Genomic DNA, 15,113 nt, shown 5'->3' with positions numbered 1-15,113 from the left:
TTTTTTTTTTTTTTTTTTTTTTTTTTTTTTTTTTTTTTTTTTTTTTTTTTTTTTTTTTTTTTTTTTTGAGTACAAAGTTTAAAGTAAATTGTAATAGAAACTCAAAAATTGTAATTTCGGTAAAATATTATCTTATTTTATTTTCTATAATTTCAAATGTTTACATTTAGTCTTTTTATTTATAATAATTTTTTTTTAACTTTTATATTATTAGCTTATACATATATATGTTAAGTTTGAAAAGTTTGAAAATATGTCTATATTTTGTTTTTTATTTGAAAATGTTATTATTATTTAATTAATTTTAATAAAAAATACTAACTTCAAATTAAATAATAGAGATTAATTTTAAATTTTAATAAAATTTAGTGACTACATCAAGACATTTTAAACTTTAAAGTATAAAATAAAATCTAATGGACCAAAATGAAATAGTATTTTAATTAAAATAAAATATCACTTGCAATAAAAAATTAAAAAAAAAATACCATTTTAATTAGTTGGAATTCGAAAAGGAAAAATTAAAATGTTGGGTAAAGTATTCAAAGGGAATTGAATTCTTTCCCCCAAAATTAAGTGCTTAAACGAAACGCACCGTTTTGTGGAGCGCTTACAGTTCGTTTGATTGGCACGAATCCAGATTCTTACAATCGTGGCGCCAATTTTCACAAAAATCGAAAGAAAAATGAAGCGATAGTGATCTGTTCTTCTCTGTGATCAAAAAGGATTCTTCGATTCAACGCTGTTATTGTTCTCTTCGATCGTTCTTGCAGGATTCGCATTAGCTCAATTTTGTTCAGAACAAGACGATCTGCTGCTCATGGCGTCCACTTTTGGAGGTGTGCACGATTCTCAAGGAGCTTCCAACTCCGCCGATGTGGATGACCTCGCTCGTTTCGCCGTCGACGAACACAACAAGAAAGAGGTAAAGAGGTTCTCTCTGTCTGTCAGTCGAAATGAATTTGTTTTGTACTCGGTTGGAGTGGTATTTTATTGTTCCGTTTTTTTTTTCTTTTTGTTCATCTCGCGTTTCGTTGGTTCCTGATCTTGTTATAGTTGTGTTGTGATCGGTTTCTGTCGGAGTCGGCGATTAGTATCAGATGCGGCAAACCGGAACTACGCGATTCTATCTTCGTCCGTTTGTTTAATTGAATTGAATCTATTGATTGTGGTTATATTCTAGGTACTGGATTGCCTATGGGTTGTAGGCTTGCGCAGTGGATGTGCGTAATTAATTTCTCTGTAGCTTGGCCACAAAATTTGAATTCATGATTAAAAGTTTAGGAAGCCGAACCAATTTATGGCTGCAACTAATTAGGAGCGATATTCAACTTAAGAAAAATCTTGCCATTAGATGATGACTGGTAATGTGGTCTGATGCGAGCTTTAACTATGTCAGCTAATGGTCCTTCCGTTTTGATTATAATCCGTGGACTGATGGTGACAATGAGATTTTTTTAATCTTCTGATGAATTCTAGTTACTTAACACATGTAGATGTCTTCGTCAGAAGTGTGTGAGATCCCTTATCGGTTGGAGAGGGGAACAAAACATTTTTTACAAGGGTGTGGAACTCAATCCCTAGTGGATGCATTTTAAAACCTTGACTAGGACAATATCTACTAGTGGTGGGCTTGGGCTGTTGCAAATGGTATTAGAGCCAGACATCGGGCAGTGTGCTAGCGAGGATGCTGAGCACCGAAGCAGGGTAGACATCAGGTGGTGCCAGTGAGGATGTTGGGTCCCAAGGGGGTGGACACTAGACAGTGTGCCAGTGAGGATACTGGGCCCTCAAGGGAGGTGGATTGTGAGATTCCACATCGGTTGGAGAGGGGAATGAAACATTCCTTATAAGGGTGTGGAAACCTTTCCCTAGTAGATGCATTTTAAAACCTTGAGGGGCAAGCCTGAAGGGAAAGCCCAAAGAGGACAATATCTACTAGCGGTGGACTTCAACTATGTATCTTCCTTTCTCATGTGGAAATTATGTCCCAAGTATTTGTATAATGATTTCATTTAAGTATTTAGGTCGACACTTTATTTCAGTTTACTGGATTATTTTTCCAAAACTAACTAGCAAGCATGTTATTGCCGTTGTTTGCTATTGAAAATTCCTGTTGTTCCCATATCCTCATTTCATGAAACTTTAATGACACCTTATACTAGATTATAATATAATTATCTTCATATTCCTTTGCAGAATGCACTTCTTGAGCTTGTGAGAGTGGTGAAGGCGCAAGAGCAGGTGGTAGCTGGTACAATGCACCATCTTACTCTTGAGGTTGTTGATGCTGGTAAAAAGAAGCTCTATGAAGCTAAGGTCTGGGTGAAGTCATGGATGAATTTTAAAGAACTTCAAGATTTCAAGCATGCAGGCGATGTCCCTTCAATTACTCATTCTGATCTTGGTGCTAAGAAAGGTGACCGACATTCTTCAACTCGTGCAGTGTTGTTTTAATTATAATTTAAATATAGCTTTGAATATACAACCGATGTCAAACGAAATGTGCGGAAGTTGTGGACTCAATATTTTTCTTGCATAGGAGGTGGTTAGGGTTGTAATTCTTGCATATAATTTCTTCATGTAAACAAACCTGCATCAATCACTATTTAGTTTCCTCCCTGTGATTTTGTGGTAATGATAGTAGCTCTATTAGCCAATGTAAGCATAGTTCATCATAAAACATGTACCATCGACTAAGAGGTCAAAGGTTTGTATCTTCCATCCTACATATTTTGTACTAAAAAAACGTTAGTAGCTCTGATACGGAGCATGAGCCATCCATTAGTATTATTACTTTTACATAAGCTTATTAGCATTCTTGTATGTTCGTATAGTATTCTTATAAAGCATCAAAGCCGTAATTTATTTGCTGTTCTTTTAACTGTTCCAAAAAAAATCCTTGCACACTCACTGTTATCTTTTCCATGTACTGACCCTGGTTAGAAATCAGGTGATCATCCCCAGGGATGGCGAGAAGTGCCACCACACGATCCTCACGTTCAGGATGCAGCACAGCATGCTGTTCGGACCATCCAGCAGAGATCTAATTCCCTACTCCCCTATGAATTGCTGGAAATCATACATGCAAAGGCAGAGGTAAGTGCATTATGGTTCTTTCATGTATTATATCCTTCTTTTGATTATGGAATTGAAACTTTATCATCTTGATTTTATATTTTAGACGTGAATGACTGATCATGAAGGTACATTCATATCTAAAGGCATCAAGGCTGAATTTTCGTAGGACTCACTTTTTAACGATTCACTGCGTTTTCACCCATTTGTTTTTAAGCTTTGATGATGATATCATTTTGGTTAGCATAACTTGAAAAAAAGGTAGGCGGTTTGTTGGTTAGAGTATTCGAAATTATCGATTTCTTCAACTCCTAGACGTTCATTCATATCCATATATGCACTTTATGAAAAATTTCTTAAGTTGAAGACTCAACATTATAAACCACAAATTGGATTGAATTTGTTTCTATGCTAATGGAGACTTCACGATGCTACGAAAACAGGTGATCGAAGAGGCTGCAAAGTTCGATTTGCTCCTAAAGCTGAAGAGAGGGAGTAAAGAAGAGAAGTTCAAAGTGGAAGTTCACAAGAACAATGAAGGTAACTTCCTTCTGAATCAGATGGTGCAAGATCAGTCTTAGACAAGCTCCGAATGCGCAATAAAAAGATAAACAATCGCTATCGAAACTTGAACTCGTCTTCTTACTTAAATTTTACACCTATGTCTTGAGAACTTGTGGATCTGTGATTTACTTTTGTTCTGGTTTGGTTTGGTTAATTCGTGCTTGGATTGTTCAAGTGAACGGGTTATAGGAATTCGGGTTCGTGTATCATGAGTCTGGGATTTGTATGTATTATGTATGATGGGTCCTTCCCGTTTAATATGTATCAACTTTATAAGGAAACCTCAAAAGTGACTTAATAGGTCCTTCCAGTTTCCAATAGGTTTCTGAAGTTTTAGAGAGTTTCGAATCCACTTCTAAGCAAAGGGTCCAAAGGACACGTAGCAGGGTTCGACAGATTCCCACGTTAATACAGTGAAGGTCAAAGTCATATTGAACTTTCCGAGATCTGAGTTATGGTATGCAGATTTAAGCATAGTCTAGGATTTTAACTGCATGCTTTTACAGTTCATCCTTTACGAAAAGTAGTAGGATTGTAATCCATTCACTCAATGGTTTTTTTCGATATAGTTTTCATATGGAAAAGACAAAAAACGAAAAAAAATTTGGTTCGATCTTTTTCTTCGTACGTATAATAACTAATCGTAATAAAATTGTGTTAACTCAATTGACTAAGGCGTGTACATCTTCATCATCTCCTTCGGATACATAAGAAAATGATAAGATGAAGGACGAATGAGTCGTCTGGTACAATAAAATCAAGAACCTGTTTACTTGGGCAATGACAACTAATAATCTCGAGTAATTTAATTCACATGACATCTTCGGATACATTTTTAATTCACATGACATCTTCGGATACATTAGAAAGAACTTGTTTACTTGGGCAATGACGAGTAATTTAATTCACATGACATCTTCGGATACATAAGAAAGGAGGTCCAGTGAGTGAATTGTCTGGTGCAATAAAACCACGAACCTGTTTACTTGGGCAACGACAACTAATAATCTCGAGTAATTTAATTAAGGTTTCACACGACATGCACCTATCAGCTTCCAAGAAAAAGAGCAAAGGAAAAAGAAAAAAAAAGTAGAACCTACTGCTAACGTTATGGATTACATAATGAACAAGCTATTACATTTCAACAGCTACAGACCTAATGTTAGATTGAGAAACCAATACACTTAGAACATTAAGAAGAAAAAAAAAAAAAAAAAAAAAATCAGAGAAAGGATTTCAGGTTGAACTACTAACTACATAGAGGGCATGTTAACATATTCAAACTCCAATCTCTGATTCTTCTTTAATTTCTTTCTTTGCCTTCTTAAAACTGACCTTCCTCCTCTGTAGTGTTCTAGCTTGCTTGCTTGCTTCCAAGTATAGATTCATTGATTCATTCTCTCAGCACATTCAAGGGATGTTACTCCTCTTCATCATAATCTTCCTCTTCCTCATCTACTCTTGTGCTGAGATGTGCATATTGGAGAGGGTCGATTGCCATTTTGTCAACGTCCGAGAGAGGCCAGGCGGGGAATTCATCAGCAGCAACAGCAGCAGCAGCAGCCGCTTTAGCCTCGGATTCGGTGGTAGTAGGCCCGGTTGGTTCAACAGGCACTTCTGGTATTATGGCGGCTGCTGCTGCTGCTGCTGCTGCAATAGTCTTGTTGGAGTCTTCACTGGTGTTGACGACATCGGCATTAAGATCGAAGTTTTGAATAGCTTGATTGGCTTCTTCACTGACTTCTTTTGATGTTTTGCTTGGCTCGACGTGATTCTCCATCTGCACATCTGGATTGGGGCTCTTGTTCCTGTTTTCTATAGATGTGCAAGTGTCGGCTTCGGGATTAGGTGGGATGTTGTCTCTTTCGGCTGTTCGAGCTGGTCGTCCTCGACCCCTTCCTCGTCCTCTTCCTCTTCCTCTACCAGTGCTGCCATGGCTCATGTCATGCTGGAGGAGGAAAGCAAATGATTTATTGGGTTCAATGACTTCATTATGCATTTCATGAAAGCTCGGTCTCTTAGTTCAAATTATAAGTTTAGTCCCTATAACTTAAAAAATGTTAGAATTAGTCCCATGGCTGAATGAAAATACAAAAAAATTTCCCTACGGAGGAAGTATTTTATCGAACCATAAAGATTATTTAAGGTTTTATCAAGCCATAAAGGATAAAATTTAAACTTTTAAAACAATAGAAACTAAATTCTAACCTTTCTCCGACCAAATTTATAAGTTAACCAATAAAATAATTCTCGGAGATTTTCTCGGTTAAAAAAAATGCAAATTTAACAGATATTTGATTAGTTAGGATGAAAGAATAATTACCATCCTGATCTTCTTCAACTCATCAATATCATTGCCCTCATCACCAAGGGGCTTCCTGATCAGATATCAAGCACGTTAAGTTATCTACTGATCATAACAAATATCTGAGTATGAAATAACTGTATCATACCTCCTCTTTCTATCATCAACAGCACCATCAGAATGACCATGACCATAATCCGGAACCCGACTAACAATATCCCTCAGAAAATCGAAGACGCTATAGCTTTGTACACAGTGCTTTCTGTAATCAAAGTTCAAAAATGACAGTAAGACAAACCGACGTCGAAAAACAAAGCAATCAGATTTGGGGAGACAAATGAGGAATGGGGAAGAGGGTATGTATGTGATAGTAATAATTACCAGTAAAGTTGTAGGGTCACAAAAGGAATTAACCAGTTAGAAGCAAAAGGTAAAAACTGTAAATTTTCCGAGTTTGAATGTATGGGATTCACGAAACTTCGTAAAACAAATCGATTGAAATATGGTCTTACAGGTGGAATGAGTTCATTGTCTTTGCTCCTCTTTGTAGAGTTATCTCATAAGTACGATCACAGAGGTCTTGCAAGAATAGCTCCAATGCTTTAGCTGAATTAAATGTGAAGAAACATTAGCTATCATAAATGTCTTAAATGGAACACCTTATGATATTGAATACTACTGAACCATCATTAATGTTTGCTTACAAACTAAAACAGGTACTGCCAGTGCTATCTTTCCAACATCCTCATCTGCTTGCATTATCTTTTTTATTCGAGCCTGCAAAATTATATCATTCGTCAGATAACAATGAACTGAAAATCCAATCAAGATTTAGGATTCGATCAAAATTTTAAAGTTCACTGAAACAATTATCCTTCCACGCAGTTGAACTGATAATTTCCTATATGTTAAAATTCCACCAATAAAAATTGTACAGTAAGTCAAATCATCAAGTAAACGCCAGGCCATAACATGCCAAATTATGTTTAGAAGGGGACTCCCATGGTCCCCAACAACCACCACCCGGAGAAGCAATAGCAAGACAATTGATTCTGGTGTCACCAATCATCTTAAAAACTCAAGGACAAGCATGAAAATCTATATCGAGCAACAGCAAGGATAGAATAATTGCAACTGTCAAGCATATAACATCCAGCTATCTATGATTGATGTCAGCACATCAGTCAGGGAACCAGCTATTAATTCATTCAATTATTTTAACATCAATTCATAGTGTATCGTGCTACAATGCTTCAGACGTTTCCAAGAAATCATTTGAATACCATTTAATGACAGGACCATGATTCGTAATAAAATAGAGATTGTCCAAGAACACCCTTTGGAACTGAATATAATGTCCCGTGCAGATTCTACGCTGAAACTTTTCCTTTTCTCTTTCTTTCTCTCTTTCTTTCTTTTTCCCAAGAACTAAGCTTTCATTGAGCAAAAGAAAAGTAAACAACAAGGCAGCCCAAAAAATCACAAGCCCAAGACATGTATGTCAAGATACTGATGCAACATTTTCAAGTAAGCAAACCATGAACCCCACATCCAAATTCTAGAAGTTCGAAAAATCTTACTATCTTTGTAAACAAAAGGAATAAAAATTTGCCAACCAAATCATTTATAAACTATCAAATTATCTATAGACTTTATATTCTAGAGTTTCTATATTTGAAAAGGGTGGCTGACATGAGTGAAAGTAAAAGGCCATCTTAGATACTCGAGGCTTCAGTACGCAAGATCATGTCAGAACATAAGTTTTAAGAATTTTCACCAAACAGCCTGCACTGACAGACATCTTCTAGAGACCTAAGAGTCCAAAGTAAAAAGTAAATAATCATAAACTGTGATATCCCATATTGGTTGGGGAGGAGAACGAAACACCCTTTATAAGGGTGTGGATACCTTTCTCTAGCAGACGCGTTTTAAAAACCTTGAGGGAAGCCTGAAAGGGAAAGCCCAAAGAGAACAATATCTGCTAACAGTGGGCTTGGGCTGTTACAAATGGTATCAGAGCCAGACATCGGGCGATGCGCTAGCGAGGAGGTTGTTCCCCGAAGGGGGGTAGACACAAGGCGGTGTGCCAGCAAGGACGTTGGGCCCCGAAGGGGTTGGATTGGGTGGGGGGTCCCACATCGATTGGAAAAAAGAACAAGTGAACGAGTACGTTGGGCTCTGAAGGGGGGTGGATTGTGATATCCCACATCGGTTGGAGAGGAGAACGAAACACCTTTTATAAGGGTGTGGAAACCTCTCCCTAGCAGACGCATTTTAAAAACCTCGAGGGGAAGCCCAAAGAGGACAATATTTGCTAGCGGTGAGCTTGGGCCATTACATGAACCAACTCTAATTTATATGGTCTAATTTATATGGGTCAGAATAGCACAAAAAGAAGGAGGCAGGGAATCAACTCCTCAGACCCTATCAAAGCCCAAAAAAAAAAAAAAAAAAAAAAAAAAAAAAAGAAATCTACTCCAATTGTTACGGATCAAGTATTTTAATTACAGAAGAAATGGATAGAGCGCAGGAGCACCACTGACAACTTAATGACCTTCCCAATTTCTAACTTTGTCCTAAAAAAATCAGAATTTAAGGAATGAACATCTATTTGGAACCAATGTTTAAAGGTTTGCAGTAGAAAATTGGTTCTTTTCTTCATATAGGAAAAAAAATCTTCCGTAGAGTAGTTGTTTACTTGTTTTTCAACTAAAATTTTATATAAGATTTCAAAGCTACAGTAGAATGAAGAGGATTTTATGAGTAAAAAAAAAGAATGTCGACAAAAACCAATATAATATAAGAATGTTACGATTTACTCACTACCATGAAGAACGTTGAATGTTATTAACAAAAAAACCTAGAAAGGAGGTGATAGAGTTAGGGTTAATCTTTGTCCTTTAGTATCACGAGGACACAATCACATCCTCCGCCTGTGTGCTTTGGCCAGTTTGATTTCAGTTAGGCTTCTCTAAGCTTTTGGAGTAGCTATGTCATGCTATGTTCGATGAAATTCACTTTCATTCTCCCTTTTGTACGAAATATCAATTGTTGTGGCTATAGGGGTCCTTGTAAGGTAAACTAAGAGTTTCTAACTAGATTAGAGTATGATATAGCAAAAAGCTTAAGTTCGCACGTGATTTAGATTACCATATAATTCCTCTTAGGGGTACGATATGGCAAGTCAGGTTAGAGAGGAACAAAAGGGTTTCTTCAGGTTAGACATATTGAGAGGATTCTAGGTCCATTGTTCACTTCCCTGCCTCCCTTTTAGCTTCTTAATGCAATTTATTTCTAATGCTGCTCTCGCTATCAGAGTTAAGAATTGATGTGCCTTTTTCAATCAGGTTTCTCTTTCTTAACAGCCCCATTATGTTGGCAGGAACAAAGAAAAATATTTTTTTTATCAAAAAAAAAAAAAACACTGTATCTTTGCAAGCTTAATCACTATGTATTTTCCCCCCAGCAGGAAGAGGAAGAAAAAAAGGCCCTAAATTTAAGCTTAAAAGCTCTAATGCGTCAAAATCAACCATATATATGATATCAACGACGATTAAATTCATTTCCCAGGCCTATACAGTAATGGATCCGTAATTAATATTTGATACTATGAACTGAGCAGGACAAGTTGCAGACGAACAAAACTACAGAGTTAGCTTAATTAACACAGACAAAGTAATCAAACGCATTTTATACAGAAAATTCCCGCCATATAAGGAATACATCAAAACATCGCACGAAACCGACCAGATGATAATAATGATAGGAAAAATTAAGAAAAAAGTTAGATGCACAAATCATCGGACGAAACTGTACGCCATGTTCTCTTCAATGGCAGAAATTAGCAAACAAACAAATTTTCCAATCAATTCGTTAGATTATCAATTTGATCGAAAGAAAAAAAAAAAAAAACAGGAACAGAAAATATCGAACTTACAGCAGGAAAGCGGGTATCGAGCTTCTTCCTCATGGCGTCAGATTCGAGACATTCAAATGGATGAAAAAATATATGAAAAAACGAAGAAACAACAGCAGAAAATTGGCAGAACTTCAGCAGAATCCGATTACCATTTCGATCAATGGACAATCAACACAGAAATTCATCGAAGCAATCTCAGATCCAGGAGAAATTAGGGTTTTTATCATAAATGGCTCTACGATGAAGAAATTAGAAATAGAACCCAGAAATTTGAAAATTGTAAAAGTAGCTCACTTTTTGAGCGAAAAGACTATAATACCATAATTTGATGACCTGGCATGGAAAATCCAACCTCTCTGACAAGTGGGATTTTGATCGTTCAGTTCAGATTTTCTGGTAGTTTAAAATAAATAAATAAATTAGATTTTCTAAATTAATTCAATAATAATTTTTAAAAAATTTAATACTTAAAGTATTTATAAATTTTTTGTTTCATTGTACATGATTTTAAAATCACTAGTCTCGGGTTTGGCTAAATAGATTGAAAATTGGATTATAATGTATAGTTTGTAACGCCATCTATGGGGATCGAACCCACGACCACGTGGTTAAAAGCCACGCGCTCTACCACTGAGCTAAGATGGCTAGTTTGTTAAATCAAACTTTTACGGTTCTCGGGTTTGACTAACTAGGTCGATAGTTGAATTGTATCACATATTCATCACTTTGACGTTAAGAGAAAAACAAAACTCTACTTACCAACGCCATCTGTGGGGATCGAACCCACGACCACGTGGTTAAAAGCCACGCGCTCTACCACTGAGCTAAGATGGCTAGTTTGTTAAATCAAACTTTTACTGTTCTCGGGTTTGACTAACTAGGTTGATAGTTGAATTGTATCACATATTCATCACTTTGACGTTAAGAGAAAAACAAAACTCTACTCTTACCAACGCCATCTGTGGGGATCGAACCCACGACCACGTGGTTAAAAGCCACGCGCTCTACCACTGAGCTAAGATGGCTAGTTTGTTAAATCAAACTTTTACGGTTCTCGGGTTTGACTAACTAGGTCGATAGTTGAATTGTATCACATATTCATCACTTTGACGTTAAGAGAAAAACAAAACTCTACTTACCAACGCCATCTGTGGGGATCGAACCCACGACCACGTGGTTAAAAGCCACGCGCTCTACCACTGAGCTAAGATGGCAAGTTTGTTAAATCAAACTTTTACGGTTCTCGGGTTTGACTAACTAGGTCGATAAATGAATTGTATCACATATTCATCACTTTGACGTTAAGAGAAAAACAAAACTCTACTTACCAACACCATCTGTGGGGATCGAACCCACGACCACGTGGTTAAAAGCCACGCGCTCTACCACTGAGCTAAGATGGCTAGTTTGTTAAATCAAACTTTTACGGTTCTCGGGTTTGACTAACTAGGTCGATAGTTGAATTGTATCACATATTCATCACTTTGACGTTAAGAGAAAAACAAAACTCTACTTACCAACGCCATCTGTGGGGATCGAACCCACGACCACGTGGTTAAAAGCCACGCGCTCTACCACTGAGCTAAGATGGCAAGTCTGTTAAATCAAACTTTTACGGTTCTCGGGTTTGACTAACTAGGTCGATAGTTGAATTGTATCACACATTCAACACTTTGACGTTAAGAGAAAAACAAAACTCTACTTACACCAACGCCATCTGTGGGGATTGAACCCACGACCACGTGGTTAAAAGCCACGCGCTCTACCACTGAGCTAAGATGGCTAGTTTGTTAAATCAAACTTTTACGGTTCTCGGGTTTGACTAACTAGGTCGATAGTTGAATTGTATCACATATTCATCACTTTGACGTTAAGAGAAAAACAAAACTCTACTTACCAACGCCATCTGTGGGGATCGAACCCACGACCACGTGGTTAAAAGCCACGCACTCTACCACTGAGCTAAGATGGCTAGTTTGATAAATCAAACTTTTACGGTTCTCGGGTTTGACTAACTAGGTCGATAAATGAATTGTATCACATATTCATCACTTTGACGTTAAGAGAAAAACAAAACTCTACTTACCAACGCCATCTGTGGGGATCGAACCCACGACCACGTGGTTAAAAGCCACGCGCTCTACCACTGAGCTAAGATGGCTAGTTTGTTAAATCAAACTTTTACGGTTCTCGGGTTTGACTAACTAGGTCGATAGTTGAATTGTATCACATATTCATCACTTTGACGTTAAGAGAAAAACAAAACTCTACTTACCAACGCCATCTATGGGGATCGAACCCACAACCACGTGGTTAAAAGCCATGCGCTCTACCACTGAGCTAAGATGGCTAGTTTGTTAAATCAAACTTTTACGGTTCTTGGGTTTGACTAACTAGGTTGATAGTTGAATTGTATCACATATTCATCACTTTGACGTTAAGAGAAAAACAAAACTCTACTTACCAACGCCATCTGTGGGGATCGAACCCACGACCACGTGGTTAAAAGCCACGCGCTCTACCACTGAGCTAAGATGGCAAGTTTGTTAAATCAAACTTTTACGGTTCTCGGGTTTGACTAACTAGGTCGATAGTTGAATTGTATCACATATTCATCACTTTGACGAAGAGAAAAACAAAACTCTACTTACCAACGCCATCTGTGGGGATCGAACCCACGACCACGTGGTTAAAAGCCACGCGCTCTACCACTGAGCTAAGATGGCTAGTTTGTTAAATCAATCTTTTACGGTTCTCGGGTTTGACTAACTAGGTCGATAGTTGAATTGTATCACATATTCATCACTTTGACGTTAAGAGAAAAACAAAACTCTACTTACCCAACACCATCTGTGGGGATCGAACCCACGACCACGTGGTTAAAAGCCACGCGCTCTACCACTGAGCTAAGATGGCTAGTTTGTTTAATCAAACTTTTACTATTTTCGGGTTTGACTAACAAGGTTGATAGTTGAATTGTATCACACATTCAACACTTTGACGTTAAGAGAAAAACAAAACTCTACTTACCAACGCCATCTGTGGGGATCGAACCCACGACCACGTGGTTAAAAGCCACGCGCTCTACCACTGAGCTAAGATGGCTAGTTTGTTAAATCAAACTTTTACTGTTCTCGGGTTTGACTAACTAGGTTGATAGTTGAATTGTATCACATATTCAACACTTTGACGTTAAGAGAAAAACAAAACTCTACTTACCAACGCCATCTGTGGGGATCGAACCCACGACCACGTGTAAAAAGCCACGCGCTCTACCACTGAGCTAAGATGGCTAGTTTGTTAAAACAAACTTTTACTGTTCTCGGGTTTGACTAACTAGGTTGATAGTTGTATTGTATCACAGATTCAACACTTTGACGTTAAGGGAAAAACAAAACTCTACTTACCAACGCCATCTGTGGGGATCGAACCCACGACCACGTGGTTAAAAGCCACGCGCTCTACCACTGAGCTAAGATGGCTAGTTTGTTAAATCAAACTTTTACGGTTCTCGGGTTTGACTAACTAGGTCGATAGTTGAATTGTATCACATATTCATCACTTTGACGTTAAGAGAAAAACAAAACTCTACTTACCAACACCATCTGTGGGGATCGAACCCACGACCACGTGGTTAAAAGCCACGCGCTCTACCACTGAGCTAAGATGGCTAGTTTGTTAAATCAAACTTTTACTGTTCTCGGGTTTGACTAACTAGGTTGATAGTTGAATTGTATCACACATTCAACACTTTGACGTTAAGAGAAAAACAAAACTCTACTTACACCAACGCCATCTGTGGGGATCGAACCCACGACCACGTGGTTAAAAGCCACGCGCTCTACCACTGAGCTAAGATGGCTAGTTTGTTAAATCAAACTTTTACTGTTCTCGGGTTTGACTAACTAGGTTGATAGTTGAATTTTATCACATATTCAACACTTTGACGTTAAGAGAAAAACAAAACTCTACTTACCAACGCCATCTGTGGGGATCGAACCCACGACCACGTGGTTAAAAGCCACGCGCTCTACCACTGAGCTAAGATGGCTAGTTTGTTAAATCAAACTTTTACTGTTCTCGGGTTTGACTAACTAGGTTGATAGTTGAATTGTATCACATATTCAACACTTTGACGTTAAGAGAAAAACAAAACTCTACTTACCAACGCCATCTGTGGGGATCGAACCCACGACCACGTGGTTAAAAGCCACGCGCTCTACCACTGAGCTAAGATGGCTTGTTTGTTAAATTGAAATTTAACTTTTTCTGAGGTTGACTAACTAGATTGATAGTTGAATTGTATCAACGTTAACCTCTTGATCAAGAGTGTATTTTTTGTTGCAATCGAGTCATGCTTGGGTTTGACTAACACACCTCCATTTCTTGTCCAAACAGTGAATCTTTGCTTTGAGATTAATCCCACGAGGCTCCGACGTTATGGATTAAATGGACATCTCTAAAACGAACCTAATTCATATAGTTTCATGTGAACCCTAATCCAACGACCCAACTCGAATCGTTGGGTTGAGTTTATAAAAAAAAATTTAGGTCATCCAATTTTTTTGATAAAATTACTTTATATAAATTTGAATAAAAAAAATGTTGATAAAATTACTTTATATAAAATCACATAAATAAATAATATGTTCAAACCAATATCTTTTATCCCACTAAATTTGAATTACAATATAAAATTATTTTATTAATTTATATATCTTTAGTACTTTAAAATAAAAATTTAGTTTTAAAAAACTGTTAAATTAAAATAATCTTAAATTGAAAATAATAATAATATTATTATTATTAGAATATTTCTAATAAATAAAAAAAAAACTAAAAAACCATCAAAATTATTTTAAATCTTATAAAAGTTATAACATTAAATTTAAAAGCTCAAAATTTCAAAGATTAAAAAAAATAATAATAATGTTATCCATTTTCTTTTTCTATTTAAAATAAAAAAAAATAGAAACAAAATTTAATTAATAACTTCCAAAGAGGGATTCACAAGGCTAAATTTCAAATATTTGTGGAATTTAGTGTTATTTTTCAAATTATTTTAATTAAAATAATATTATTAAAGGTTTCGTATATTACGAAGCTAAAGGTGTGGTGATGGCTATGGTTCCACAAACGAATATCCGTTACGAGAAAAAATAAAAAAATTCTAAAAAGAAAAACGACGTCGTAGTGATCTAATTCAATGTCCATGAGCACATGAATTGCACGCACGTTCGATCATTC

The 15,113-nt window shown here is 36.8% G+C and overlaps 2 protein-coding genes and 19 non-coding genes across 24 annotated transcripts; 1 reads left to right on the top strand and 20 right to left on the bottom strand.

The window, feature by feature from the left end:
- The first annotated feature begins 593 nt into the window (after positions 1-593).
- On the top strand, positions 594-3,960 carry LOC111466526 (cysteine proteinase inhibitor 12-like). Its single transcript, XM_023111212.1, has 4 exons — positions 594-925; positions 2,200-2,419; positions 2,954-3,099; positions 3,522-3,960. The coding sequence occupies exons 1-4, from the start codon at positions 821-823 to the stop codon at positions 3,657-3,659; spliced, it is 609 nt and encodes a 202-aa protein (XP_022966980.1). The 5' UTR covers positions 594-820; the 3' UTR covers positions 3,660-3,960.
- Positions 3,961-4,607: 647 nt separating this feature from the next.
- On the bottom strand, positions 4,608-10,098 carry LOC111466523 (dr1-associated corepressor-like). Of its 4 annotated transcripts, none has more exons than XM_023111208.1 (7): positions 9,885-10,098; positions 6,652-6,724; positions 6,460-6,553; positions 6,096-6,209; positions 5,966-6,020; positions 5,051-5,590; positions 4,608-5,008 (listed from the first exon to the last, which is right to left on the bottom strand). In XM_023111208.1, the coding sequence occupies exons 1-6, from the start codon at positions 9,915-9,917 to the stop codon at positions 5,063-5,065; spliced, it is 897 nt and encodes a 298-aa protein (XP_022966976.1). In that variant the 5' UTR covers positions 9,918-10,098; the 3' UTR covers positions 4,608-5,008; positions 5,051-5,062. The 4 variants fall into 4 exon arrangements, with proteins under 4 accessions (XP_022966976.1, XP_022966977.1, XP_022966974.1 ...); XM_023111209.1 differs by having other exon boundaries at positions 4,608-5,017; positions 5,052-5,590; XM_023111207.1 differs by having other exon boundaries at positions 4,624-5,012.
- Positions 10,099-10,439: 341 nt separating this feature from the next.
- On the bottom strand, positions 10,440-10,511 carry TRNAK-UUU. Its single transcript has one exon. It is a non-coding gene; the product is annotated as a tRNA-Lys (tRNA).
- A 117-nt stretch (positions 10,512-10,628) lies between these two features.
- On the bottom strand, positions 10,629-10,700 carry TRNAK-UUU. The gene has a single exon. It is a non-coding gene; the product is annotated as a tRNA-Lys (tRNA).
- A 119-nt stretch (positions 10,701-10,819) lies between these two features.
- TRNAK-UUU lies at positions 10,820-10,891 on the bottom strand. Its single transcript has one exon. It is a non-coding gene; the product is annotated as a tRNA-Lys (tRNA).
- A 117-nt stretch (positions 10,892-11,008) lies between these two features.
- On the bottom strand, positions 11,009-11,080 carry TRNAK-UUU. Its single transcript has one exon. It is a non-coding gene; the product is annotated as a tRNA-Lys (tRNA).
- Positions 11,081-11,197: 117 nt separating this feature from the next.
- On the bottom strand, positions 11,198-11,269 carry TRNAK-UUU. The gene has a single exon. It is a non-coding gene; the product is annotated as a tRNA-Lys (tRNA).
- A 117-nt stretch (positions 11,270-11,386) lies between these two features.
- On the bottom strand, positions 11,387-11,458 carry TRNAK-UUU. The gene has a single exon. It is a non-coding gene; the product is annotated as a tRNA-Lys (tRNA).
- A 119-nt stretch (positions 11,459-11,577) lies between these two features.
- Positions 11,578-11,649, bottom strand: TRNAK-UUU. Its single transcript has one exon. It is a non-coding gene; the product is annotated as a tRNA-Lys (tRNA).
- Positions 11,650-11,766: 117 nt separating this feature from the next.
- On the bottom strand, positions 11,767-11,838 carry TRNAK-UUU. Its single transcript has one exon. It is a non-coding gene; the product is annotated as a tRNA-Lys (tRNA).
- Positions 11,839-11,955: 117 nt separating this feature from the next.
- TRNAK-UUU lies at positions 11,956-12,027 on the bottom strand. The gene has a single exon. It is a non-coding gene; the product is annotated as a tRNA-Lys (tRNA).
- A 117-nt stretch (positions 12,028-12,144) lies between these two features.
- TRNAK-UUU lies at positions 12,145-12,216 on the bottom strand. The gene has a single exon. It is a non-coding gene; the product is annotated as a tRNA-Lys (tRNA).
- A 117-nt stretch (positions 12,217-12,333) lies between these two features.
- TRNAK-UUU lies at positions 12,334-12,405 on the bottom strand. Its single transcript has one exon. It is a non-coding gene; the product is annotated as a tRNA-Lys (tRNA).
- Positions 12,406-12,520: 115 nt separating this feature from the next.
- TRNAK-UUU lies at positions 12,521-12,592 on the bottom strand. Its single transcript has one exon. It is a non-coding gene; the product is annotated as a tRNA-Lys (tRNA).
- Positions 12,593-12,710: 118 nt separating this feature from the next.
- TRNAK-UUU lies at positions 12,711-12,782 on the bottom strand. The gene has a single exon. It is a non-coding gene; the product is annotated as a tRNA-Lys (tRNA).
- A 117-nt stretch (positions 12,783-12,899) lies between these two features.
- Positions 12,900-12,971, bottom strand: TRNAK-UUU. Its single transcript has one exon. It is a non-coding gene; the product is annotated as a tRNA-Lys (tRNA).
- A 305-nt stretch (positions 12,972-13,276) lies between these two features.
- TRNAK-UUU lies at positions 13,277-13,348 on the bottom strand. Its single transcript has one exon. It is a non-coding gene; the product is annotated as a tRNA-Lys (tRNA).
- A 117-nt stretch (positions 13,349-13,465) lies between these two features.
- Positions 13,466-13,537, bottom strand: TRNAK-UUU. The gene has a single exon. It is a non-coding gene; the product is annotated as a tRNA-Lys (tRNA).
- Positions 13,538-13,656: 119 nt separating this feature from the next.
- On the bottom strand, positions 13,657-13,728 carry TRNAK-UUU. Its single transcript has one exon. It is a non-coding gene; the product is annotated as a tRNA-Lys (tRNA).
- Positions 13,729-13,845: 117 nt separating this feature from the next.
- TRNAK-UUU lies at positions 13,846-13,917 on the bottom strand. The gene has a single exon. It is a non-coding gene; the product is annotated as a tRNA-Lys (tRNA).
- A 117-nt stretch (positions 13,918-14,034) lies between these two features.
- TRNAK-UUU lies at positions 14,035-14,106 on the bottom strand. The gene has a single exon. It is a non-coding gene; the product is annotated as a tRNA-Lys (tRNA).
- Between the last annotated feature and the right edge of the window lie 1,007 nt (positions 14,107-15,113).

This window comes from Cucurbita maxima, unplaced genomic scaffold, assembly GCF_002738345.1.
Source record: "Cucurbita maxima cultivar Rimu unplaced genomic scaffold, Cmax_1.0 Cma_Scf00031, whole genome shotgun sequence".
NCBI classification, from domain to species: domain Eukaryota; kingdom Viridiplantae; phylum Streptophyta; class Magnoliopsida; order Cucurbitales; family Cucurbitaceae; genus Cucurbita; species Cucurbita maxima.
The sequence above is the reverse complement of the archived record's forward strand: the minus strand, read 5'-3'. Positions and strand labels throughout refer to the sequence as shown.

What these genes read in the sequence shown, in the direction of transcription:
- LOC111466526 (XM_023111212.1), top strand. Translation starts at nt 821, where the DNA reads ATGGCGTCCACTTTTGGAGGTGTGCACGATTCTCAAGGAGCTTCCAAC. An exon ending in TGATCTTGGTGCTAAGAAAG is followed by an intron (nt 2,420 to 2,953) that starts GTGACCGACATT and finishes GTTAGAAATCAG; the next exon opens with GTGATCATCCCCAGGGATGG. An exon ending in TCATACATGCAAAGGCAGAG is followed by an intron (nt 3,100 to 3,521) that starts GTAAGTGCATTA and finishes CTACGAAAACAG; the next exon opens with GTGATCGAAGAGGCTGCAAA.
- LOC111466523 (XM_023111206.1), bottom strand. Translation starts at nt 9,917, where the DNA reads ATGAGGAAGAAGCTCGATACCCGCTTTCCTGCT. An exon ending in TCGATACCCGCTTTCCTGCT is followed by an intron (nt 6,725 to 9,884) that starts GTAAGTTCGATA and finishes ATAATTTTGCAG; the next exon opens with GCTCGAATAAAAAAGATAAT. An exon ending in AGTTGAAGAAGATCAGGATG is followed by an intron (nt 5,591 to 5,965) that starts GTAATTATTCTT and finishes TTCCTCCTCCAG; the next exon opens with CATGACATGAGCCATGGCAG.